This window comes from Pogonomyrmex barbatus, unplaced genomic scaffold (assembly GCF_055798465.1).
Source record: "Pogonomyrmex barbatus isolate J1 unplaced genomic scaffold, ASM5579846v1 scaffold2, whole genome shotgun sequence".
Lineage (NCBI taxonomy): Eukaryota > Metazoa > Arthropoda > Insecta > Hymenoptera > Formicidae > Pogonomyrmex > Pogonomyrmex barbatus.
The window spans coordinates 3,263,990-3,290,106 of NW_028297116.1; the positions used below are offsets into that span (position 1 = coordinate 3,263,990).

The window sequence follows — 26,117 nt, forward strand, 5'->3', positions numbered from 1 at the left end:
TAATCTTTGTGAATAAGTGGCTAAGTTAAAATAAGATAGATTAAACAAATTGTCAGAAACATTTATTCATAGAAGAATTTTTATTCATAGAAGAATTTGTCCATCAGATATATGTTCTCGAGCGCTTTTGGAACACCTTATATATCACTATATTATCGATTTAAATCGGCAGATTACACAAATTGGTTCCCAAATTAGGAGGTGTAATTTCACCGTTACGTCCCTCGAGCGATAAACGGTCATATCAATAATTAGCATAATAGCAAACAAGTTTACTCACCAAATTGCATCAACTGCATCGAGATATCCTGAACCGGCTTTACTCTTTTGGAACGTCCATACGCTCTTCAAAGTTCAACGATGTTCCCCTTCGGAACTGGAAATGAATCGGAGAAACGGACATTATCTTTGCATATGCTGATTTAATATAATTTCGCTCTCCTGATCTAATTTCTATTCGCTCGCTTTCAATTTCTTTCGACAAGCGCAAAGAATGCGACGCTGTCGTTCGCACGTAATGGCGGATCGTTGGCGCCACTTGGTGGCAATAAATTCACTTGAAATCAATAATAATCTCGCGATGGATCCGAAATATGGATAAAATTCAATGTATCTTGAATACCAAGAATTAAAATATCGAATTATCGTAAAAAAAAAGCATTTAGCGTAGCTAAATGCAGACTAAGTTCAAACTTTAACATACCTGCTATTAGTCAGTAAAAAAATTACAACATTAATAAAATATTGAAGTGTCTAAATAAATTGAAATTCGAAATTTATCATCCTATTCCAAATATTAAAAAAAAAATCGCGATGATATATTATTCGAGATTATATTGTAATATTCATTTGTTAAGATTTGAAAATTCTTTAATTTACGAAAGATGAGTGTATCTATAACTTTTAGCATCGTAAAATAATTTATTTATCAATATGAACAAAGTGTTATGCGATAGACATTATCGACGAATCACGGAAAATTATTGTCAATAGCGTTCAATCATTTCCTCTGCAACACACACAAGCTTCCTTTCGCAGATTCGCATGTAAATTATTATTCTATTTTCTAATGTTAACAAGCACATACGTCGTGTATCGTCGACAATCAGTCTATAAAGCTAGAATACAAAGCTAGAATACAAAATATTTCTCGAATTTTGTGCTACTTTGATCATTATATTATTTGCGCGTTTAAAATTCATTCGTGAAATCGAAAATCGGAAACAATTTTTTTTTAATAATATTTTAATATACAAAATGAATCATCGGAAAACCGAACAGTTAAATATCTTCTTTAAAGAAGAAAAATTATCATTTCAAAATAAGATTTTTGTCTGCTCTGTTTCGATAACTCATTCTGCATGATTTTCAATGAAATCACCACCGGTATATGAAAAACCGTTCTTTATCATTATGACTTGATTCCATTATCTATAACAAGCTTTATTTGCATAAACTTTATACAATAATCTTTCTCTCACTTTGCTCAAATTTCTTGTAATTAGACAAACAGAAAGAAATAAAAGTTTACAATGTATTTCTCGAAATTTCTATTAGATTTGCCAGTTGGCAGATTGAATGACGTGTCTCAAATGACTCACGCTAATTAAATTTGCATAGTGAAAAGTTTTAGTAAACAATGTAAAATATTGTCAGTGGACGGTCATTCGTCATATATCATTGAAGATATTTACTTCTGGCAGTTCTATCAGATCGATTTAAAACATCAATAATATATAAATTTCGAGTGCCAAAAATTATGAAACATGTCTGCAAAGATAAATGTGTTTTTTTATGTGAATTTAAAAACTGACAATACAATTAAATACAATTGCTAACAAGAAAGAAAAAGAATAATTAACGATAGTATATCGTGCAGTGGTGAAAATTATACAGAAATCGTATGTCGCAAATTTTTTCACAATTGTATTATCAACTTTATTAAGTAAACTTAATTCAAAATTAAGTTTCTCTTGCGGCGCTCGTAAATAAGCTAGCTCCAATTCGAGCTCCAAATATATTTTTATTGTATTTACAGCTCACAATTATAAAAAAATGTTAAAAGGCATTTCATTATTTGGAAAACAGATCGTTGAATACTCGCTCTTTAATATCGAGTATAAAAATTGCGAGGGACATTTTTCGTCAAGAATGTCCTGAGAGTAGCCCAGAGAAAGGCGATCCTGCGAGGGGAATGGCGTGGGGAATGGTGTGCAAGAAAAATATATATTTTTTTATTGGATAGAGTAGGATAGTACTTGTAGACGATCGTGCTCGCGGCGAAGTCTCGATTGGGCGAAGTATCGAACGACTCATCCGACGTGCAAGGATACGCCATTTGGCCCGCTATAGCGATTGTAGTAGACGTAGTAATAACATAGCGCGGTATCAGCACATCGTATCGCGCGCAGGAGACGCGCGGACTTCGCGCAGCTTCAGATTCTAAGAAAGCATCTTGTCCTCGGGAATAGTTGGGCTGGTAGCCGTCGGACCTGCGGATGCGCGCCTCATCGCTTCGGACTCTCGAAGAGCCTCGTCAAAGCTCTGCATTGAGCCGGATCTTGAAGGCACAACTTTTGTCTGTGAAAAGAAAAAAAAATTTGAATTCTTAGCTAAAAGATAGAAGAAATAATAGAAAGATAGAAGAAATTATAATTCCATAATTAGTAATTTTAAGAAGTACAAATTTAGCATGTAGTAAATTATTTAATCGCTTAATAAAAATATTTCTTTAATTTTCTTTAATAAAATTAATTCAATTTAATTACCTTAATATTCTCGCAGGCAGATCCAACCCTTTCCTCCAATGATCGGAAGCTGTCAGAATTGCGCATCTGACCCAGTTTCATAGAAATGCCACTACCAAAGCCACCCAGAATACTCGTCGTCTTTTCAGCCGTAGACTTGAGTACAGATTCTGTCTTTTGGTACCTGATATGAAAAAAAAAAACGAACTGTTGTTAAAACAATAAACAACACTGATCTTCCCTGTAGATTATCTTCTGTGAAAACAACAACTGCGCTAATTAATTTTTAATGTTATACATAGTATTGTACACAAACTGTTACATAACATTAGCATTTGTTGTGTTAAACTTTGTTTTTGTTTCAAGCTGGTGTGAACGATATTCTATACTGTGTTGAAGATATTTGCGTCAATAATTTAAATGATAAAAATTAAGATATTAATACGCAATATTATTATTACACAATATTTCCAAAGTAGATCAGTCAAATTTGAGCAGCATATTGTATTGTTCACTTTGAGAATAAAGTTGACGGTCAGTTTCATAAGCATTTTATACGCAAATATCTATCGCTAATATGATGCAAAATTTACAAAACTTGGATTGCGACGAGAAAAAATGTGACGCTTTGTGCGTACTTACAAACTGTTCGCAGAGACTGTCCTGGTTAAGCGACCGAGTTTCTCGCCGATGTTGTGATAACTGAATGAGAACCCAACCAAAAGTCAAAGAAATCAATGCTTCTATGTGTGTCTAAAGAAGAGAAGAAGTGGAATACGACATTCATTGTTGTTGAAAAGAATGACTGTTGTTTTGCAAAAATGAAAACGAAGAGACGAAAGAAATAAGATAGATAAGAGAAAATAAAAATTCGGAAATAAATAACAAGATTTGGAAAATACGATTTGTATATATACGCGTTAATATTTTACTGTCATACGATGAAATATTTCGCTAGTTTAATAAATTTCATCTTATAGTCCAGTGATACTATTACGGTTTTCTATCCACTTCTTCTTCTTCTATAAATAAACTATAGAGTGTAGAGTGCAGAGTGTATAAAGTACATGTATAAGGTGTATCAAGGAAACATGCAAAGATAGCAAACAATAAGAAACGTACATCTGGCTTTCCTTAACATTCTTGATTCCCTGATTGACATCGTCGGTAAGTTCTTTCCAAACGCTGATACCTAGCTTCCTCTTCAAATCTTGCGAAACCTTGATCTTATTGGCGAGAACATGTCTCAGAGTCTGAATCTCTTCTTCAACCTGAAATCGATTTTTGTTATTTTCCCTCCTTAAAATTTGTCTAGGTCTCCGAGACTTACCTTTGCCAACTGGGCACTCCATTCGGCTTTCTGTTTTTCTTGCTCCTCCAAAGAGAGTCCTTGAAGCTCATTCGCTATGTTATCTGATGATGGCGACAGAGAACCGGCCGAGTGGAGCGAGGCGTCTTCTCCTGGAATAAAAGGGTAGAAAGTAAATTAGTCGTAAGGTATATGCTACCATGACGGTCACGCTGACTGCTCAAAAGGATCACTTTTCTTGCTAACAGATTATAATTATTATGTTACATATGAAAAGGTAGTATTTATATTTTACAGAAAATTTCGAATAATAATTTTCCATATGCAATACAAAAATTATTAAACCGAAAGATTAAAATTAATAATAAAAATTAAACCAGAGAAACTAAAGATTAGAAAAAATTAAACTTAAAAACTAAAGGATTAAGATTAAATAATATTAAAAAAATATCTGATCTTAAATAATATAATTCATATCATATTTGTTATTTATCAATTTATAATAAAATTTATAAATTATTTATAAATTTGTTTGAAATAATAAAATCAATTATAAATATATGCCAAAAATCTTATCTGAATAGTATCAGCAGGTTGAGTAAAAAATTCCGTACAATTGTAAATCTCCTTATAATTGTCATCAATTGTAAATCAGAATACATTATAATTTTAAGATTACAATTCTCTAAAAAAATTGTCAAATTAATTTAAAAAAAAATAAAAATAAATATTTTTCAATTAAGGACATCTCTAATTAAATTCCAACATTTCAAACAATTTTTATAATAAATAGATAATTCTTTCAATCAAATCAATATTAACTTAATTTTGTATATTTTGTAGACAATTTTACAATCCCAAAATAAAATGTATCTAACGATTGCGTTAAAATGAAAATATGAGAATAGGAATGCAACCAATTGTAATTTTTCAATCGTTTACAGGAAATGATTGTTTAAATTTCGAACGAATGATTCCGATTGTTCCGGTTTCGTAAGATTGCAAAAGAATGCGCGGAGTTTTGCAGTTTCAGCAGAGCGAAACCTCAATCTAGAAAAATTAGAAGTATGTTTCCACATCGCTGTACGCGATAATTTCAGGATCCTTTTTCGTGTACTTTCACACGTCGAGAAGAAATTAATCGACGCCGAGAAATTGCACTGTAACCGCAAAATTTTTCATGTGAAAGTATACAATTATTATGTTAGAAATTAAATATATATCTTGTTAATTTAAAAATTTACAAATCTATACGAATGTATAAAGTTTTAGGTTTAAAAAGTTAAAAATAATAAAAAAAAAAGAATAAAAAAAAGAATTTAGATCTAAAGAAAAGTGAATAAATATCCTTGCAATATATGATAATTATTAGAATAATATTATATAATTATTTTAAACAATTAACATTCACTTATTCAGTTATAAATGATATTCTATTACCTATTATAATTCTTCAATTCTAACATCAAAATTTAGTCTTTTATTTAATCACTCACATTTTCTTTAACATTTAACATCTTGATATCAATATTTTTTCCAATTATTGTCAAACAAGTTTGACAATTTTTAAATAATTAATTAAATAAATTTAATAAACATTCTCATTTATTTTTACATTATTTTTACATTCTATTCAGAATTTCTTAATTTTTTTGGTCATAATTTTTCAAACATTAATTCTACGTCATTGATATTTGTAAGATACTACGAAATTATTTACGAATGCATCCTGATTTTCATCAAGGTTTTAGCAAATATTCGTAATATTGTTTATCGCAAAATGACGAACAAAATTAAAAGCGATAAAAGAATTTTTCTTGTTACTCCTAGCACCTTTTATTAATTCGAGGAGCTTCTTGTAATTCTGACTATTGCTGATCCTGGCGAGGTAAGGTTTGGAAAGATCCTGGAAGATCACGCGAATCGATCGTTTCTTCTTCTTACAGCCGTCACGTAACTCTTCCTGTGACAAAAATTCACTCTCGACGGACAAGTTGCCGTCATCCACGACAATTTCATCGATTTCGCCATTAGAGTCGCGCCAACAATGAACCACTAACTCATCCACTTCGTCGTCATCGAGTTCGTCAATGTCATCAAAACTCGGTGTTGTTGTTAGCTTCGAGTAATATGCATCTTCCTCATATTCTAACGATTCGAATTCACGTTCATTCTCGCTCGGACAGTTCTCTTCACCATGTTCCTGGCAAACTTTCCCGCGCGATTGAATGGTTCTTGGATCTATAGAATGCTTAGGATTCGCCATATTGCTTCTCATGGTCCAGAAGACACAAGAGATTATTCTAAACTTCTCCTTCAAAATCTTGTTCCAAACAAATATATCTATAGATTACAATTGCTTTTTCTGATTCCTCTCAAAACTGTATGAATTTTGTTTTCAGAAACAAGCTCCAGAAAAGCTTCATTGAATGTTTCGGACAGGAAATATCGATGATTTGAAGGATTTAATATCAATGCTCAGATTCAATATCAATTCATAGTTGCTTTTCATAGTTTGTGTTAACGATTCTCACCAGCAAACCAGTTTGAGATTTCCTTTTCTCTTCAAAATCTTGTTTCAAGATTATATTGCAAAATCATTCTTCTATATTTTACTGCAATCTTCCGACAATATTTTAACAATATATCTTGCGAATAAAGATTCATCTATAATTTTAATTTCGCATATTGCACATTGTACTAATCATAATAAAATATTGACATAATCCAGGATTAAAGATGAAGTAATTATCGGGAGGATTAGCATGTATCTTCTCACACAATTTTAGCAGAAACGGACTTTCGACTTCACATTTATCACAATCAATTTATCACACATTTTAATCGCTCATATTTTACTAGGAAATACCAAATAATGCAATAATTTAAAAATTTGTGCGTTCAACTTTCCTTCCAACGAGATCGATTTCCGGATCTACGTCGCGATGCATGATCTGATGACTTTGCAATCCGTGCAAATTCGGGACGATTTGCAAAACGCGATCACGTGCGTCGACGCATGCACACACGACTAACAGCTGTGCTTTGAGAACGACGCCGATGTTGCCGATCACGAAGACGCCACCACGTTTCAGAGAAATCGAGCGGGTTCTCGCTCTGCTCTAGAGGGAAACAAGGAGGAGTGAGGAAGCGAGAGGAGGGAGGGGAAAAAGAAAGGAGGGAATGGACAGGTGGCCTTGGTTCTCCATCGAAGAATAGAGGGGACTTGATACTGTGATTCTATGATTCGGAAATCTACCTCGAAAATAAAAAAAAAGAAGAAAAAAAAGAAGAAGAAAAGAAAAAGACAAGAAGACAGAAACCTAGCTCCTAGCTCCCAAGTTTTTAACAGATTTATAAAACTAAGGTAAATTCAATAGAAAAAAAAATATATATAAAATATATATAATACATAAAATAAATTCTCTTGAAATAAAAATCTATGTATATATATATATATATATATATATATATATAAAATATAAATTTAACAGACTTTTTTCTGCTACTGACTACATGCCGTTATTTTTTTTATAAATTAATTAATTAAATATTTATACATATAAACCGGATGTTTAATGAATGATAAGTAAATCGGACAGGATTTTAGACGCTAATTAACTTTTCATTATTTTTGAATACATTAAATAAATCCAATAAATCATTTCTTGGTCTTCGTTGGCTGCATACTGTTTACTTACGGATATTGAAACCATAGCAGTCGAAAACTAAGTTTTTATCTTCTCTAATACATCAATAATGATAAATCCCTGCGAGAAATTTTAATTAATTTATTTTGATGCGACAGTCATTGTTCGATTTGACTTTCTCTGTGATATATATTTACGCGTTCCAAGCGAGATTTTCTTGAAACCCAGCACGTTAATTAAGAGACTCTCGCTAATTCTTGTTAACATCTCGCGCTCAACTTGATCTCTACTGAGTGTCTTAAAATTCCGGATACTTATGACACTCGGTCGTACGTGATTTAATTCCGTATGCATGTTTCCATGCATTCTATTTAAGCAACGGATATAAAACAGAAAAAGTAGGTTAAAGATAGTCATAAAGAGAAAGACAGAGAAAGAGAAAGAGAGAAACTAGATCCGATCCAGCGCTCTGATTGGTTCATCGACCTTCTCGCTGGAGTGCTCCGTTTGTTTTTGCGATCGATGACGAAAGCGCGGAAGCGTGACAAAGATGTATAATAAAAGTTCTTGAAACTTCGCGGACTTTCAGCAAACTGGTTTATCGATCCAACTCAGTGGCGAGTTCTCGTCCATACTCAGTGGCACGTGTTTAAAAGCGATCATCTCATTTCGCATTTATTATAAATATCATATGTTGAAACAGGAAGAAACAGAAGTCTTGAAAATTGATTTCTAACTTTCGATCTGACAAAAGTTGTTTAATTGTCTAAAATATCTCTCTTAACATCTTCAATTAGACTTCTTCTGTTCAGTACTGTTAATTTTTCATTATCTTAAGCTAAAAGGTTTTAAACAAAATATTTACCTTCATTTGCTTGCCGTTTTTCTCTTTAATATCATTTGCCCTAAATTGTCTGCATTAATTTTTGCATGATACATATTTCTTATCTGAAAAAAAATATCTGGAAAAATTTGAAAAAAAAAATATCTAAAAAAATTCTTCGAAAAAAATATTTTTTCGAGAGATAATATTTTGCTTGAGATAATAAACTTAGCCAAGAATATTTTATCAAAGAACATAAATTACAGTTAAATTTTTCCAGGGAAGAGAACAAAGTGAAGAGAATTGGCTATAATCAGTGCAGCTGCACCCGCATTATTATCGTAATCTACTGTGTTAGTTACATCCTCTGTTTTACTTCCTACTTTTATTTCTGCGAAAAACTCGGAATTTTTCTCTCTTGTAACAATATTTCTATTTTATCTTTATTATAATAATTATAATTGGTAATACTTTATTTTAACGATATCGCACACAAGATTCATTTATTATGTATTTGAAAATTAAATATAGATTTAAAAAGTTTGCGAGAAATGCATTTATTATCAAAGTTGCTCCATGATTCATTTTACGATAAATATCAAAGAACCGGATGTTAACTAATGCAACGCAAAAAAGGAAGAAAAATGTGAGAAATGTAGACTCGTATGGAAACTCGCCGGCTACTCGCACGCATGCACGCATAAACACACGCACAGACAAACGGACGAGTTCACAAGGTCGTTGCTGGAAACGTCAAGATAGCGGATGACGCGTATCAATAGGTTAGAATTTAATCATCTGACTATTCTTGTACTCTTGAGACGAGTTTACGTCGGCTAATTCTTAACTTTTCGAACGATAGCGATCTATCACGAGGCTTAATTGTGAGCGATTCTATGAATAATTGATTTTTCGATCAAGTCGAAGCGGACGACGAAATTGATGGTCTCACCTGTTGGTACGTTGCTCATTTTCGGGTGGTCTCGCGGCGCAAAGTTGGAGAAAAAAATGACGATTTTCGTCGACCGTGCGAAAAAGATCAGCTGTCTCAAGCGTCACAAATTGGCTCACCAGGAAGCGGAAAGTAGCATACGTTCCTCGATACCGAGAACAGATCGATCGATCTCGTCTCGACGGTGAACTGGCTGAGCGCCGGCGGCCATATTGGAAACGCGCTTGCTAATGGCGCCGTCTAGTATGCGTTTGGTAAAGCCTAGGACGATTCGGCGGAGAGATTTGATAATAATACCGTGATAAGTGTAATTATAAATGATGCTACAATTTATATCTTATTGGAATACAAAAATATAAAATTCATATTGATTAAAGATTTTATGTACTGTATATATGCAATGTTAAATCTAATTATTCGTTATACGATAATTTAAAATACCTAATAATAAAGAATATAAAAATAAGATAGTATAAATTTATAATAATTGTGCTTTACGATTTTTACGATTTATAATTATATAGATTATCAAGTGATTAAAATTTTTAGCTCTTTTTCTAAGTTTCTCTCTGTTAAATTAATTTTTTTCGTCAAATTAATTTCTAGATAAAATCAATCGAGTTGCTGGGCTTTTAAATTTGTGAAATAAATATGAGATACGGAAAGAACTCTTTTTTAACAACATTTATTTCTAATATTATCTATGTACAGTTACACACCGGCGTGATCTATGCAACGCAAACACAACAAGTTCCTATAAATTACGTGCGCGATAATTGTTAATAATAATAAGGTTCTCAGAGGTAATCCGGATAGTTATCGTTATCAGCATACGATTATCATAATACGTAAATATTCGCCGTTTCTTCACATAGAAATCCTATCGGGTGTCGGATATGTATTCTTCTATGTGCACTCATGTATTTATATTAATAATATAAACTCGCGATTGAAGTGACGCAGTCGTATACTTGAAGGCTATGCGATTCTGCTTATCAGCCACAAATTATCATCTACAGACCGTGAACTCGAGACTGGAGCAGCTATGATCGGCTTCGACAGACCAGATGGGATTATCGAGGGAACTAAATTCCCAATCACACCGAATTTAAAAACACTATCCAACAAATATCTTAACTCTAAAATTACGAAAAGAAGCTTTTTATTATTTTAATTTATCTTTTCTCTCTCGTTTTTAATTTCTTTGATTGCTATATTTTTTTCTTCAGAAAGGGGAGAAAAATTTCAACGGATTGATTGGTTTTAAGAGAGCTTTTCTAGCTTATTCCATACCACGTTTAGAATTCAAATGTTTTCGGTTTAAAACACATTTGGCGCTTCGAGAACCCCAAATTATTGTCGTCCTTTCTAAATTAAGCTTGTTTCACATACACACAACTTGGCACGTAACACGTGTCTGAAGATTTGCCCTAGGAAGCTTCTATCGCGCAAAAGATACATTTATCTGGAAGCAATAATATAATTTCTTCGGCAAATATATATTAGATTCTTTGTGCCTTTTTACATTTTTAGACGGAATTTTTACGTTTTTTTAAAGTTTTGTTTCTTAAATCTCTCCGTTGATTTTTTGTAGTTTTTATTTTTCGGATTTAGCTTTCTTAAATTCGCGGACTTTAGAATCCTTGGCATCAAAATTCGTGGATTCTGAAATCTCGCTTATTTTCAACATGGCATCTCGACGATTGAAATTCGGCAATTTTTTGCTTCAAATTGAATGTCGAAAATAATCCGAATGCACAAAGTTTATGACAAATAATTATTGCTTGATACAAAACTGTCGCGAAAAGTCGTTTGGCCCGTTTGGCTTTGGTACAGGTGTATTATACAATTTCTGTATATTTACATGAAAATCTACGAGGTTCCTGCTCAAAGAGTCCGATAAAAATACACGAAAGAAAGTCGATACAATCGATACGTATTTTTGATATTTGTAATATCAGACTTTTTTATCTAATATATGCCTTTATAGATAAGTCTTTTATCATTTGCTATCTTGTTTTTATTGTTACGAAATGATTCATTCTTCGATCTAAATTTTGGATTGCATTTGCAATTGTAAAGATATAAGGTTTTTTTCTACATTTCTGTTACGTACATTTTTTATATAAATATACAAGAATAGTTTTAGATAGAACTAAGATTGATTTTTGTATGTTAAAAACGTAACTTGTTGATTGAATTGACAGATCGATAGAAAAGCGTTTAATATGCAGATAAATATTTAAATGAGAAACCGAGATAAGAACGATAATTTGCGATGAAATTACATAAACCTGAAATAAATCTCCTCAATCTAGGAACATTCTATATAAATTACAAATCAGTTTCTGTCTCTACTGGCTTCTTCAAGCAGGGGTAGACTACGAGAGAATCGCCTTTCCGGTTATCCAACTTGGCCTCTTATAAAAATAGCGGCGAAGACAGGAAACGCGAACTAATGATACAATCGAATGCCCGAAAACTGTTAATACGAAATTTCAAATCTCAATTTTCGAATAATATTCGCTTGTATCTTCGATTCGCTCTTTTTCTACGACAAGGAGCGTGGGAAAAATTCCCAGCAACTCGTCGAGTTTCAATTTCGTGCTGAAAGTATCTCGCTCAAGATCTGCTTTTAATTACTTTACACAAAGACATCGATTTCTAATGGCGTCTATCATTGATCTACGCACCTGTCCTCTTAGGCAATTTATTTATAACTTTGCACTAACGACGCCCGATTGCCGATCCTCACGGGCGCCGGGCGTTAATGGAAGCTAACGAAGTTCGTCTTCATTAAAAGATATCTTCGATATCGGTGTAATTACGGTCCCAATATCCGCCTAGGTAAATCCAATCTTCCTGGCCTGTATAAGGATTCGTACCGGCTTGAAACCACCTGCACAAATTTGTTTTCCAAATCACCAATTGCATTGATAAAGCGTAGATTATTAATATTTAATTGATTTTATGCGTTATAAATGTTTTTGATTTATTCATTATTAAAATTTCATTCTTTTTTTAAATTCTCATTAAATTTTAATTCTTAAAGCCTTTAATTTAAATTTTTATTTTTTTTTAACTCTAAATAGGTACTTTTTAAAAATGAGATTATACCTGGGAACATATTCGTGTCCTTTCTTCTGTTTACGCGCTTTGCGAGAATTTCTCTGTTTCTCCTCGAGTCTAGTTTTCTCAGACGCTGCTCCATCTTGATCGCCGTTCTCCAACTTCCGGATATCCGGCCTCAATCTTGAATCGGTCGGGCACAATGTCTCTCCCATATTGGTTTCCAGCTCATTCAGTGACATCGCGAATGTCGTGAATTGATAATACTGTGAATCGCAGTATTTTTGTATCAGCAAATAAATAAAATCATGTATAAATAAGATATATTAAATACATTATTTACATACATATACAATATATATTATTTCTATTGAATTCATATATCATGAGATATAAATCTATTATAAATAAGAATAATGTAAGAAATATTATTATAACAGAATAATTTATTACAGAAAAATATTAGGTGTTTTTAGACTTTGAATAAAATTTAAGAAAAAATTAATGATCAAATGTTCGAGATGTAAATTTGATTGAACTAACATCAGAACTATTACTCGGTCTTGGTGTGACTTTCCACAACGTGGTAGATCCTGGAATTTCGTCCACAATTGGAACGTCATCAACGACCGTGCTGCCAAAGGACTCATCTATTGCATCCTGTACAGAAAAAGAATATACATTTCACATAATGTATATATATATTTATATAACAATTTAGTGAGCAAAAATTGTTTTATACCTGATGCAGAGGCTTGAAGGCCCCAACTTTGAGACTATGAAGCTTTGCTAGGACTTTTTTATGACCTGGACTGCCTTGCGGACTTTTAGCTTCCAATTTGATCTTCTCCATCATTTCTTCGTACAATGAAGGCGCGCAAGATCGTAAAACTTCAGTCCATTGGCCATAAAGAAATAATAACTTCCTTTTTCTGAAGAAATATAAAGAAACAGTAATAAAGTCTTTCGTTTCATTTAAAGTCAAAGAAATTTATTACACAAATGAAAGTTTTCTTTATACTTGCGTTTGTCTTGCTAATTAAAAATTCTTAAAACTTACTCCTGATCCGTTATAAAACCCTCGACGCGATGGACGTCCTTGCCGTTCAGAGTGCTTTTAATAAAGCATAGCTTAGCTTTCAGATTATCCCCTCCGTGTTGTTTGATCTCCAAAGGACCCGATTGCTCCATCCATAATTGACCCACCAGGACATTATGAAGGATGCAATTGACATTTTGCCAAGTGTAAGCCTCCTTCCACCTATTCAAGTACAGCTATTAACATATCGAGTATCGTTTAAAAAGTTCCGAATCTTTGATAAAATTCTTTTAATATTTTTTAATCTTAATAATAATTGATTAAGTTAAATTAAAAAAAAAATTTCTTCTTTAAAAAGTCTTTCTTAATTTTTAATTTTTGGTAATAGTGAATTGAGATAATTAAATTAACAGAAATAATGGCAATATCAACATTGTAATATAAAATAAATAGCTATATTGTATATAAAATAGCTATTATAATTATAATTATAAACTTACTTAGGTAATTCGACTGTGACAACCCCTTTCGGATGAACTTCCAACGATTTCCCCCAGAATTTCAGTTTGGGATGGATGCTGCCATGAAAGATGAAGTCTTCACTGTCGGCGTAGAATGCCGATACTGGTGGGTGATGCGAAACTTGCTCGCATATTATCCTGAAGAAGATTTAAAGAAAAAAATAATTCCTACGCGTGATATAACAAAATGGTAAATTAAATAATATAAAAAAATAAGTCACTTTTTAGTAATATAATTAACTAGTACATTAATAAATATATAATCCGTGAAATAATTAATCACCGAAAGTCCTCGCGTTCTAGCTCGTACGTCTCGCCCAAAATCGGATTGAAAGGTTTTCCGAAGCGCTCCCAATTCGAAGCGAGAGCACTTACAGCAAATGCCGCAACATACTGCGTAATCATTAATTTCATTTATTAATAGTATCGGGTTATTGATTTATTATTCCTATTAAAAGTAATTTTCCGCGTACCTGAAGCCTCGAGACCGGTGACTCCTGCTGGGATGCCTGCTTGAGCAATATAGCATATTCCATGTATTCCGCGACGCGTTGCAGGAAAGAAAGAGGCTCGTTGAAGATGACCGGCATGCTGGTCTTGCTGATGTCTTTGCCCAACTGCAGCGTCACCGAGCAAAGATTTACTTCGGAATGACCCGGAACTGGTAAAGATGTTCTTGAAAAACAAAACGTGCTCTCATAGAAATAAAATGAAAGATTTCGTTAAAGATTTAAAAATTATATATAATTTTAATTTGTACAAGTTTTGTGAAGAACCGAATAAACAAGCTGAATCTTCCAAAATTTCTCTATTTGAAAAATAGTAGATTTCTATTTGATTATTTACGATTCTCAATGCGATCGAAAATTCAAAGTTCAGATTTATAAATTTAAATGTTTATAAAAAATATTATAAAAAAATATATGCGTGTGTGTGTGTGTGTGTGTGTGTGTGTGTGTGTGTGTGTGTGTGTGTGTGTGTGTATGTGTGTGTGTGTGTGTGTGTGTGTTATACCAACCTATAACGTCCTGATATCCTTTCGTTGGCCATTGTAAAGGTCTCTTGTGGCTATCGAGCGCCCCGATGGCAGGAGCTATCAATCTATCGTTCTTGTAAGTCAATACTTCGATTTCCATCAACATCGACTAATAATTATGAAGCTTTATGATTTATTACAGAGCGCGTAGGAACTCAAATTATTCGATCGCATCTTTCCACTGAAAAATTTTTACAAAAAATTCGCAAATCCTTAAATGCTTTAGTATTTTCAAAATTCTTAAAGTCAAAAGCTTAGTTTAGTGGCGTAGATTTTTAAGTTCTAAGATTTTCGATAGTTAATCAAAAATTTGAGTTTTTTATGTAAATCTATGTATGAAAGTATTGATCTTGAACTCTAATTTGAAAGGCTAAATTCGTTAGTGCAAATTACTTATGTTAGAAGTTAGTGCAAGCCGGTTCTCGGATTCTTCGAAAGCTTAGTACATTTCAATCTTTTTGAAAACGTACAATGTGGAGTTAAATTCTTTGGAAAATCTATTTCTTTCTAATCAGAGAAAATTAGATAATTAGATAAGAAAATTAGATTCAATTCTTAGAATTGTGAGGTGTGATGTGGGTCTTCAGATGTTCGGACCTTTCAATCTTCAGATGTTCGGACCTTTCAATCTTCCGTGACGAAAGTGGAACGAGAAGGGGGAAGGAGGAGTTCGCAGTATCTAAATGGACCGTCCTGTTCTCCAAAGAGAAAGAGAGAAAAAGAGGGAGAAAGAGAGAGATAGAGAGAGAGAAAGAGACAGGAAGAGAGTGCTTTGTCTCGCTATCTCGGCGACATCCTAACAACTATTTCGACTATGTGGACTTGAAGATTCTGATAATATCACTCGCGGAAGATTCGCGCAATCGTCTGACACTCGCCGTCACTCGCTCATGACATTCAGGAATTTTGGAGAAGATTGATCGGAAATCACGACGCGGTTATCTCGGCCTCGTCTTGTGATCAGCTGTACGTCTCAAGACTGTTGAGCTTGCGGGCGTGACGACGAGCTCCCCCTTTGCTTTTGGAGCAAATATCAATAAATCCGAGCATGACCGTTGAGCTCCTAAAGATTTCCGTTGGGACGACCGACCGATTCGTTCACGAAGGAACCGAGTTAAAATTTGCAAAAAGATCTCAATTTCTTAGAAGTGACAGTTTAAAATGTCAATAAAATTAATTGACTTTTAATTCTTAAAGTCTAATCTTCTTTAGGGTTAAAAAATGCATGACGATTTAATGAATGATGACGAATTAATTCTTCTTGCTTATTTTACTATTAAGAGAAAATATAAATTATCTGCAAAATAAAATGAAAACTATATTTAATTTTTAATGAGAAATTTTTTTATTTGGAAAATGAATTATTAGTATTTTTCTTCAAACGCGTATCTTATTTTAAAATTACATAAAGATTACAGTGGATAAAGGACGAAAATTTTCTTTTACAATTCTGTTCTCTCACACAACTCCTGTAATTTTAATTAATTAGTAATATCGAGGACTGCGTCATTACGATTTAATCGTATATACCTGTTGTATATACACAAAAAATCAATATATGCGGAGAGGAAAGAGCAAAGTTTCAATAACGTGAAACAAACACCTACGATTGAGAAAGATGTTCGCATCACGCATCAATCGAATGGTCCGCGAAAACGTCTGGAAAACGCGAGATGAATTTAATTAACGCATACCCCATACGTATGCATTGCCGGGACCACAAACCTTCATCGCGTGCAATCCCCTCGATGAAATTGGCGCGAAGCACGAAAAGCATTCACGAAAGAACCATTGAGAATGCAAGGATCGCAACTGATAAAGGACTCGCTTTCCATCGGGTCGCATTTTGAAAGCTGAGCTTACACCCCCCTTTTTCAAGCATTTATGCTTGAATTGTTTTGGAACTTTCTTAAATTAACTCTGAATTTTTGAATTTTAGAATTTTCAAACGTTCAATTTTTTAGCATTCTTAAATGGCTTGGATCACAGGATTCTATGGACTTTTGATCTTTTAATTCTCGTAATTGTTCCTTAGCTTTTTATTTCAAAGTTCAGAAAACAATTTCAAAATTTCTTTGATTTTGAATGTTACAATTTTTATTGTTATTATCATCTCTGAATTTCGTTCTTTAACTTTAATGAATTTTTTTTAATTGTAATCATGAAATTATGGATTCTCGACTCAAAATCTGCGATCGAAAAAAGGCGATCGGCCAAGTAGTTTATTTTCTGTTTATTACTGAATGGTATTTTATGAACCCTTCTTGTCTTTACTGTCTTGCGTGAAGGATTCAATGTTTTGGGCGACTCAGAATAAGAATAAGCCGAATTCTCTATTGATTCACCTGGAAACCAAATCGATATCCGTACGAGGCACAGGCGCTCACTTCGTAACGGATCGGCCAACTTTCCTCAAATAGTCTGTTGAGTTCGTCGCCCGTTTAATGAATCTGTCAAATTTTGTGACCTCAAAAATAATTTTTATTGAGAAAGGATTAAAATCTTACAAAAAATATTGTGATTCTACTAAAGTTTTCTGTGAAAAAAATGGAAGAAAAAAATATGGTCCTGCAGAAATGTATCACGTTTATTAACCCAGTGAAGTTTAATTTAAAATTAATCTAACGTAAAATAGATTAATTTGAAAAAATTTAATTAAAAAAAACGCTCAAAAATATTTTTTGTTAGTATGATGGAATCGCATTTAATATTTTAACTTGATCGAAAAAGAAGGCAAGACATCATCAAAGTTAACATCGTCAAAGAAAGATTCTGAGAATGAATAAGAAAGACGATCCGCTGTTAAAAAATGAAACGTTGGAGATTTCGGAAGACTCTCAAGATCAGAAGGATCTATCAAAGGAAGTGGAAGAGAAACCTGTGTTTCGCAAGTATCGCACGAAACATATGAAGTTATTTCCGGAATTATATCGAAGCGACGTCTCGATTCATCCCAGCTACACCGGTCTGAAAACCTTGCCTTAGTAAGAATTAATTCAATCGACAAATTAGATATAAATAAAAAAGTATATATTTAGATATAAATATAAAAGAATATATTTTCTGTACCTAATTAAATATTATTATATTTGATATAAGATGTTAATTCTATTAAATCAGATATTCTGAAAAATTTCAATGAGATTTCAAGAGAGTTGCACAAGCTTCTTAAAAGCTGAAAATTGTTTAATTTTAAACGCGTACTTTATATTTAATTATGTAACTAATTATATCAATTTTTAAGCAACGTCGTCTGCAGGCATCGCGTGCAAAGGATTAAGCGACAGTCATTTCGGCAGCTGAATCGCGAGATCGTGCATTTCACTATGATCCAAATGTTTGCTCTTGACGGTGTGAGAATCGATCGTGTCTTCAGCATCGGTATGTCACCGAAGATGTTGGTCGTGCCGGATCTACTAACAGACAAAGAGAGACGCCGTCTGAATGAGGTTCTTCGAGATCCTTAAAAAATGTCTGGCATTCAATTTCTATAAAAACAGATTTTATATATCCTACTTATCCAATTGTTCAATCTTGAGCTAATATCAATTTGTTGTAATTATTTCTTGTAATTATATGTATTAAAAAAAATGTCTGGCATTCAATTTCTATAAAAACAGACTTTATATATCCTACTTATCCAATTGTTCAATCTTGAGCTAATATCAATTTGTTGTAATTATTTCTTGTAATTATATGTATTAATAAATTTTTTAATTACTCTTATAATTATTATTAATCAACAATTTGAACTCTTTTCTGCATTTTTTAATTTAGTATTGTGTGTGTGATAGTTATTATAAAAGTTTTACTAAAAAGACTAAAACTTTATTTTTATTTTATAAAAGTTTTAAATTAATATATAATTATTAAATAGCTATTAATTTAATAGTTAAAATAAAGATAATATATTTACTTTGTAAAAAAATTGCGTAAAAAAAGTTATTTATTAAATGCATTGTTAATTATTTTTATTCGAAAGATGAGACATTTGCAATTATTGAATAAACTCGAGAAACAAAGGAAAAAATTCAGTTTGATATTTGTCAATTTGGAAAGAACCTGAACTGTCAATAAACAATATTTTGCAATGTTTAAAAATACTTATCAGAGAGGATTTCTATCTATTTTATATAGTTGTGGATCATCTCCTCTGGAATTATGGGATATGCACGTTGGTTTTTATCATATTTAAAAAGTATCATAAATTGGTTTTTATCATATTTAAAAAGTATCATAAAGTGATTTCTAATTTCTTGAAATATAATCTTGTAAATATAGCTGTCTAGACTAAATCTATATCTAAAATCAAATTTGTATAATCTAGGTATATATTTAATTTAAAAAAGTAACGAATTATTTATTTAAAAAGAATATGTAAAATGCGGAGATAGAATATAAATTTAGATTTAGAAAATATATAGATTTATTGCATTGCGCATATACATTTAATCAGGTAAAAAATGGATATATACGAAGAATCACAGATGAAGAAATAAAGTCATTGGCTTTAGAAATAGCCGGCACTAATGTGGCTACAACTTATATTTACTGCCCGGCAGATCTGAAAAAGGTGTTAGGCATTAAATTGCCCTTTCTTATCATCATTATCAAGAATATGAAGAAATATTTCACATTCGAGATAACAGTAAGGTCTATGTGAATACGTATTTAATAATAATAAATAAAGCTTTCAATTTCTTTTCTTAAACAAGGTTTTCCATTTTATTCGTTAAATATACCGATATATCTGTATCTTAAATAAGATTTTCCCTTTTAAATAAGAAATTTTTACTCAGTGTCTTAAAAAGCATTCCTACTTTTTGTTATTTAAATAGGAACTTTAATTTTTTTTAATAAAACTTTGTTTTTTTTTCTTTCTTTTTTGTTTTTTTTTTTTAGAAAAAACTTGTTTCTAATAACAAATTTTATTTTTCTAAAGTCTTATAGATTTTCGTCATTTTTTAATTTCAAGAGTTTAATTAAAATATTAATAACCTATGAAATAGATACTGGATGATAAGAATATGCATAGAAGATTTCGCGTGAGCAATTTTCAAAGTACGACGCGTGTTCGTCCATTCTCTACATCCATGCCCATCAGACTCTCAGGCGGATGGAATCAAATTCAATTCAATTTGTGCGATTTTACACGACGGGCCTATGGTACGAATTACATCGAAACCATCAGAATGCAGATTCACGCTAATTGCAGAATCAGACGAATATATTTTGCTGATAGGCAAGGATCTATATGAATTGATTTTTATTAATTTATAATTTAATGTCATATTATACGAATTTTTTTATTCATTATCGACGAATTTAATTATAATGCCACGTCATTTATTTATTTAAATTATTAAATTATTAATTTTTATTCCTAATGGATCTATATTTATTTAGAATAAATAATTTAATCCATACTTATAATCAAAGTTTTTTTTATTTTAAAAAAGTAAGCTCGAGCTTATAATTAGCACTAGATATTTTTTTAGACTTTATTCAGAAGATGAAATGCCAGAAGATTTCAAACTTTTCTTCCCGTTACATCGGAAAAAATGTGTTAGGGAGGAAAAAGTATTGCCTATTGTCGTTGCAAAAGAATCGATCATTGAACCTGAAGTATCAGTGGAAGAAACAATTGAGCCATTAATTTCGAAGGAGCCTGATTTAATCGAGAAAGAAATGATTGAAATGCGTTTAGAAAAAGTAGAGAAAATTATTGAAAGACAAATTGAAGAAGAAATAGAAAAAGAAGAAGAAAAAGAGGAAGAAAAAGAAGAAAAAGAAGAGGAAGAAAAAGAAGAGGAAGAAAAAGAAGAAAAAGAAAAAGAAGAGGAAGAAAAAGAAGAGGAAGAAAAAGAGGAAGCAAAAGAAGAGGAAATAATAGAAGAAGAAAAAAAAGAAGAAATAACAGAAAAGGAAGAAAAAGAAGAGAAAGAAAAAGAAGAGGAAGAAAAAGAAGAGGAAGAAAAAGAAGAGGAAGAAAAAGAAGAGGAAATAACAGAAGAGAGACAAAAAGAAGAAGAAGAGGAAGAAGAGGAGGAAGTTGAAATCCTTGATAAAGACATTGCAATCCTTGACGAAGAACAAGAAATCGAATATATGGACGTTCACGAAGATGAAGAAGAAGAAGAAGTTATATATATATAAAAATTGGAAGTTTATACAAAAAATAAGGACGTTCAAATAAAACATAACTTTATAAATAAATATACGTATTATGTATTTTTATTGTTTAGACTGCATATATTCTTTTTGTATTACTTAACAAAGAACATTATTACAAAAAATTCGAATATAATAAAATAATTAAATGAAAAAGTATTCCAAATTTAGGTTACGAAACGTCATAATCTTCCTCTTCTCGTTTTCTCTTTAAGGACTCATCAGTTTCCATCTTGACGGTCGGCAACGTCTGATTAGAAGTAATCTGTATTTTCGGTTTCGTTACTTGTGCTTTTACCGTCGTAGAGCTCGTTGTCGCTGCAGAAATATTGACATTAGCATTGATTTTAAATTTATTTGACATTAACATAGATTTAAATTTATTAATCATTTATAATCTTAGATATTATTTTCTTAAATCCAATTAAGTTTAATTTTTAAATTTAAATAAATTTATCAAATTTATTGAATAAGAAATATATAGATCTTGGCGATTTTGTAAATGTTCACTGTGATTTTTTTCATATAGGAATCTTACTTGCTGGAGTTTTAAAGGAAATACGGAATGGTATGGAAGGATGAGACTGCAATAAGTGGAATGAAGCTGAAGTTGAAAATAAAGAAAGTGATACATTTACACTAAAAGATTAGTCATAGAAAGATTAGTCATATACAAGTATATACAAAATAATATACATTAATATAACATTAATGTAATTATAATATAGTAAAAAAAAATATTACCTGTAGAGAACTTCAAGACAGGTTTTGGTATAGAAATAGTTTGTGTTCTGGCGACAGTGGCGAGTGTTCCAGGTCTCTTAACAATCGACACACCAGCCTTAGTTCCTTCTACTTTTGATCTTGGTTGTCCACTACATTGATTATTTCCTACCAAAGAATGTGCAGGTTTCTGAACAATTTTCTTCGTCGCGTTTTTAAGTTTGAAGTTTGTTGCATTTAAACAATATCGATCTGGTGGTAATCTAAGGCCATTGTTTGGCTTGACAAAAGGTAATGGAATGTTGTTTTTGGTACGCGCTACATCCAGCAATACATCTCTGGGTGGTGGATTTGTAAATGAACGTTCCAACTGCATTTTGACTGCCAATCTGACGTCATCCAGATCGATGAACTTCTTCTTGGCATGATTAGCATACACTTTGCTATCATCCAATATGCATGTGACATATCCTATAAAAAGATTTAATTTATTCACAAAATCTTCCAAAATTTTTAGAATTAAAATACAAAAGTTTAATATAAAAGTTATCAAATTGACATTATTAAAATAAAAGAGAAAACTTACGATACGTAAACTCCAACAACTGATTGATCACTTTGGGTTCATAATCGGTTATTCCCATGTCTTTCATGATTGACATGATGACTTGAGCATCTTTGGGAATATGTTTCACGTGGCTCATATTTTTTGTCTTCTCCGACATTCTGTGAAATTAAAATAATTCTTCACTGTGAAAGATGTAAACCATAAGAACGTTATGTTTCCACGTTCAACTTTTAGGTTATGTATACACTTTATTTGTATTCCAAAAGAGTTGTATTTCAATGGTGATATGTGCTGCCATGGAGGAGAAAACCAAACACATGAACCAAAAGTCTCTAGGATGGCGAGAATTCTGTGTAGTGACATTTCACGTTGCCAGCATTTCGCAAGCGAGAAGGAGTTTTGGCTTTCAAATAAATTTAGTTAGTTTGTGGCGCGTCGTTGTAATGCATTCGTTGTGTGTTGTCGCTTCCGTTTTTCAGGAAAATTGCTGTCATTCGATGAAATTCAGCAAGATGAATATCACTTCAGCAGGTAAATCGCCAAATAATCGTCCATTATTCAAGACCATTGTTTTTTCATTAATCGTGCGAGAATTCGATCGCGTACGTGTGAATTTTCACACGATGATTTGCAAATCGTGCAAGACTTAACCTCGAAATCCTTTTATTCTAAATTTTGGAGCATCCATTTTTGACAGCTAAAGAGAAGTGACAAGAGAAATTTCATGCAAATTTATCGAATAGTACAAAAAAATTTGTTACTTATTATTTTATTATTTATTATCTATATATATTTTTTTATACATAATTTATTTATTGTGCATTTTGATGATAATTTCACCTTTAACGCAATTAAAATTATTACAGCTGGTATAATCTCCTTGTTGGAGGAACCTATGCCCGAATTGAAGGTTTTTGCCTTAAAAAAATTGGATATGATAGTTGATGAATTCTGGCCTGAGATTTCTGAAGCCATAGAAAAGATGTAAGAAAGAAAATATTATTAATTATAATAATTATAATTTCTATTGCGTTTATTGCAATTAATACAATAAAATTTATTGATTCTCATTTTATTTAGTGTTATTGCTTTATTCTTTAATGGATATTTTATTTGCAGTGAGATCTTGCATGAAGATAAATTGTTTCAACAACATGAACTGGCCGCTCTAGTTGCCAGCAAAGTATATTATCATTTGGGAAGCTTTGAAGATTCATTGACTTATGCCCTTGGAGCAGGAGAGTTGTTTGATGTCAATGCTCGAAACGAATATGTCGACACTACTATTGGTATAAAATTATTATCATCATTAATGTTTAACTTATGAAATATTAGTATTTAATTACTCGATCTTTCAGCTAAGTGTATTGATTATTACACCCAGCAACGTGTCCTGGAAGCAGAAGGAAAACTTCCATCAGGCAGCAAAGGCATTGATCCTAGATTAGAGGGAATAGTGAATCGAATGTTTCAACGTTGCTTGGATGACAATCAATATCGCCAGGCACTAGGTCTTGCTCTGGAGACACGCAGGATGGATATATTTGAAGCAGCCATTATGCAATCTGTAAGTATTTTGCCACTGATCTTTTAAATAACCATTTTATTATTTTCATGATGAATTATGATTATCCATCCCTTTCTTTTTAATCTTTCCAATTCCTTTCTTTTCAGGACGATGTGAGCGGTATGTTATCGTATGCCTTCCAAGTGGCTATGAGTTTAATTCAAAATCGTGGATTTCGTAATACTGTTCTTCGCTGCTTGGTCAGCCTCTACCGAAACCTCGGAACTCCTGATTACGTCAATATGTGTCAATGTCTGATTTTCTTGGATGATCCATTAGCCGTAGCCGAGCTTCTAGACCGACTGAGCAAGGGTTCGCATGATTGCGTGATGATGGCTTATCAGATTGCCTTCGATTTATATGAATCTGCAACGCAGCAATTCCTGGGACGTGTTCTGCAGGCTCTGCGAGCCACTGCGCCTATTCCAGGCGCGTTAATGGTTAAACCAGTGGTTAAACCTACTGCTGCCACCACCACCACCATCACCACCACCACTACCACCACCACCACCACCACCATCACCACCACCACCACCACTACCAAAACTACTGAAGCCAGTACCGAGTCCACGAACATGGAAGTCGATGAGGAAACAACTGCTCCCAGTGAGGAAGAAAAGGCTCAGCGTAGCGTCGAAAGTTTGGTGAGTGTTATTTGTGAGAGTTTATTGATAAACAAAATTAAGATATTAAAATAAAACTGTTACACATTTTTTTTATATTATATAATACACCTATTTTATTTATATAAAATAGATAAATTGTAAATATTATATTGTTTTCTCATTAGCATTCTTCTTATGAAATTTTATTCTTTCTTAGAATGCAGAGGAGAAAGAGCAACAACAGCGTGTGGATTCTCTGTCCAGAATTTTAGGTGGCGAAATTTCTATTGATTTGCATCTACAATTCTTGATTCGTAGCAATCATACCGACATGCTGATTCTGAAAAATACTAAGGATGCTATAAGAGTCTCAATTTGTCACACTGCCACTGTTATTGCGAACGCTTTCATGCATTCGGGAACAACAAGCGATCAATTTTTGAGGTATTTTTAACATTTTGGCATTTCCCATTTTCAATAAATTTGAAACTTTTTATTTTCATTTTCTTTAAAACAAGAACTTTCTAAAAATTTTATATATTGTAATGTTTTTTGATCTTAAGAAAAATTAATGTTAAAATGAAATATGAAAAGTAAAATCTCGCAGATTTTAATTTTTTGAAATTTTTATCTTTTAGAGATAATTTGGAATGGTTGGCTCGTGCTACTAATTGGGCTAAGCTGACTGCGACGGCTTCTTTGGGAGTTATTCATCGAGGTCACGAGCAGGAAGCTTTAGCTTTAATGCAATCTTATTTGCCGAGAGATTCTGGTGCCGCTGGTGCCGGGTATTCTGAAGGTGGTGGTTTATATGCTTTGGGACTTATACATGCTAATCATGGGGCCGCTATTACGGATTACCTTTTAGGCCAATTAAAAGATGCCCAGAACGAGGTATTTAACAATTATTTCAGAACATTTACATTAAATTATACATAATATTATATCTTAAAATATATTATACATATATTAATTGTTTTTTATAAAAAATTGGATATGATAGTTGATGAATTTATCAATTAGCTGATAGTTGATTATTAGATAATTGATTATTTATTAATTTATAAATAATTGATTAAATTTTTTTATAATTAAATATATGCGATTTATTTTTTGATATTTGTTTTAGATGGTCCGTCATGGTGGCTGTCTCGGTCTTGGATTAGCCGCGATGGGTTCACATAGACAGGACGTTTATGAACAATTAAAATTTAACTTATATCAAGATGATGCCGTAACTGGTGAAGCGGCTGGAATTGCAATGGGTATGGTCATGCTGGGATCCAAATCAACGCAGGCAATCGAGGATATGGTTGCGGTAAGTTTAAATATGTTTT

The 26,117-nt window shown here is 32.2% G+C and overlaps 6 protein-coding genes and 1 long non-coding RNA gene across 13 annotated transcripts in view; 4 read left to right on the top strand and 3 right to left on the bottom strand.

Moving 5' to 3' along the window:
* Positions 1-901: 901 nt before the first annotated feature.
* Positions 902-9,716, bottom strand: LOC105425311 (tumor protein D54). Of its 3 annotated transcripts, none has more exons than XM_011636044.3 (6): positions 9,482-9,716; positions 4,078-4,208; positions 3,870-4,018; positions 3,390-3,449; positions 2,769-2,931; positions 902-2,580 (listed from the first exon to the last, which is right to left on the bottom strand). In XM_011636044.3, the coding sequence occupies exons 1-6, from the start codon at positions 9,498-9,500 to the stop codon at positions 2,443-2,445; spliced, it is 660 nt and encodes a 219-aa protein (XP_011634346.1). In that variant the 5' UTR covers positions 9,501-9,716; the 3' UTR covers positions 902-2,442. The 3 variants fall into 3 exon arrangements, with proteins under 3 accessions (XP_011634346.1, XP_011634331.1, XP_011634338.1); XM_011636029.3 differs by lacking the exon at positions 9,482-9,716 and adding an exon at positions 5,890-7,263; XM_011636036.3 differs by lacking the exons at positions 3,390-3,449; positions 9,482-9,716 and adding an exon at positions 5,890-7,181.
* On the top strand, positions 8,816-10,394 carry LOC148936582 (uncharacterized). Its single transcript, XR_016139028.1, has 2 exons — positions 8,816-9,311; positions 9,392-10,394. It is a non-coding gene; the product is annotated as an uncharacterized LOC148936582 (long non-coding RNA).
* LOC105425471 (oxysterol-binding protein-related protein 2) lies at positions 10,151-16,112 on the bottom strand. 4 transcript variants are annotated; one of them, XM_089075989.1, is made up of 10 exons: positions 15,768-16,112; positions 15,129-15,327; positions 14,584-14,785; positions 14,394-14,503; positions 14,090-14,248; positions 13,611-13,811; positions 13,293-13,482; positions 13,094-13,210; positions 12,599-12,816; positions 10,151-12,380 (listed from the first exon to the last, which is right to left on the bottom strand). In XM_089075989.1, exons 2-10 carry the CDS (start codon positions 15,158-15,160, stop codon positions 12,278-12,280), a joined length of 1,332 nt encoding a protein of 443 aa, XP_088932115.1. In that variant the 5' UTR covers positions 15,161-15,327; positions 15,768-16,112; the 3' UTR covers positions 10,151-12,277. The 4 variants fall into 4 exon arrangements, with proteins under 4 accessions (XP_088932115.1, XP_088932114.1, XP_088932113.1 ...); XM_089075988.1 differs by having other exon boundaries at positions 15,744-16,112; XM_089075987.1 differs by having other exon boundaries at positions 15,540-16,112.
* Positions 16,113-16,245: 133 nt separating this feature from the next.
* Positions 16,246-18,898, top strand: LOC105425331 (uncharacterized). Its single transcript, XM_011636056.2, has 2 exons — positions 16,246-18,130; positions 18,391-18,898. The coding sequence occupies exons 1-2, from the start codon at positions 17,925-17,927 to the stop codon at positions 18,611-18,613; spliced, it is 429 nt and encodes a 142-aa protein (XP_011634358.2). The 5' UTR covers positions 16,246-17,924; the 3' UTR covers positions 18,614-18,898.
* A 189-nt stretch (positions 18,899-19,087) lies between these two features.
* LOC105425341 (uncharacterized) lies at positions 19,088-21,453 on the top strand. The gene is given in 5 exon segments (XM_011636066.2): positions 19,088-19,320; positions 19,603-19,794; positions 20,156-20,388; positions 20,645-21,367; positions 21,426-21,453. Coding segments are annotated over 5 exon segments (1,260 nt in total). The 5' UTR covers positions 19,088-19,236.
* Taf9 (TBP-associated factor 9) lies at positions 21,351-22,901 on the bottom strand. The gene is made up of 3 exons (XM_011636080.3): positions 22,627-22,901; positions 22,062-22,511; positions 21,351-21,635 (listed from the first exon to the last, which is right to left on the bottom strand). Exons 1-3 carry the CDS (start codon positions 22,763-22,765, stop codon positions 21,490-21,492), a joined length of 735 nt encoding a protein of 244 aa, XP_011634382.1. The 5' UTR covers positions 22,766-22,901; the 3' UTR covers positions 21,351-21,489.
* An 82-nt stretch (positions 22,902-22,983) lies between these two features.
* Positions 22,984-26,117, top strand: part of Rpn2 (Regulatory particle non-ATPase 2) — a 39,418-nt gene continuing 36,284 nt past the window's right edge. For both annotated transcript variants that reach the window (XM_089077638.1, XM_011636136.3), the window contains exons 1-8: positions 22,984-23,139; positions 23,475-23,592; positions 23,728-23,897; positions 23,967-24,175; positions 24,283-24,819; positions 24,998-25,224; positions 25,419-25,674; positions 25,910-26,098. In XM_089077638.1, the coding sequence (XP_088933764.1) occupies positions 23,052-23,139; positions 23,475-23,592; positions 23,728-23,897; positions 23,967-24,175; positions 24,283-24,819; positions 24,998-25,224; positions 25,419-25,674; positions 25,910-26,098 (1,794 nt within the window). In that variant the 5' untranslated portion in view covers positions 22,984-23,051. The remainder of the gene's footprint in view (positions 23,140-23,474; positions 23,593-23,727; positions 23,898-23,966; positions 24,176-24,282; positions 24,820-24,997; positions 25,225-25,418; positions 25,675-25,909; positions 26,099-26,117) is intronic.

Excerpts from the sequence above, each read along its gene's own strand:
- LOC105425311 (XM_011636029.3), bottom strand. The coding sequence starts at position 6,334 with ATGAGAAGCAATATGGCGAATCCTAAGCATTCTATAGATCCAAGAACC. Across the intron at positions 3,450-3,869 it reads AATGTTAAGGAAAGCCAGAT|TTATCACAACATCGGCGAGA; the intron begins GTACGTTTCTTA and ends GTTCTCATTCAG. Across the intron at positions 2,581-2,768 it reads CTGCCTGCGAGAATATTAAG|ACAAAAGTTGTGCCTTCAAG; the intron begins GTAATTAAATTG and ends TTCTTTTCACAG.
- LOC105425471 (XM_089075989.1), bottom strand. The coding sequence starts at position 15,160 with ATGGCCAACGAAAGGATATCAGGACGTTATAG. Across the intron at positions 14,504-14,583 it reads CACCGGTCTCGAGGCTTCAG|TATGTTGCGGCATTTGCTGT; the intron begins GTACGCGGAAAA and ends ATGATTACGCAG. Across the intron at positions 13,812-14,089 it reads GTCACAGTCGAATTACCTAA|GTGGAAGGAGGCTTACACTT; the intron begins GTAAGTTTATAA and ends GTACTTGAATAG.
- Taf9 (XM_011636080.3), bottom strand. The coding sequence starts at position 22,765 with ATGTCGGAGAAGACAAAAAATATGAGCCACGTGAAACATATTCCCAAA. Across the intron at positions 22,512-22,626 it reads GTTGTTGGAGTTTACGTATC|GATATGTCACATGCATATTG; the intron begins GTAAGTTTTCTC and ends ATCTTTTTATAG. Across the intron at positions 21,636-22,061 it reads TGTCTTGAAGTTCTCTACAG|CGACAACGAGCTCTACGACG; the intron begins GTAATATTTTTT and ends ATATTTCTGCAG.
- LOC105425331 (XM_011636056.2), top strand. The coding sequence starts at position 17,925 with ATGAATAAGAAAGACGATCCGCTGTTAAAAAATGAAACGTTGGAGATT. Across the intron at positions 18,131-18,390 it reads GGTCTGAAAACCTTGCCTTA|CAACGTCGTCTGCAGGCATC; the intron begins GTAAGAATTAAT and ends TCAATTTTTAAG.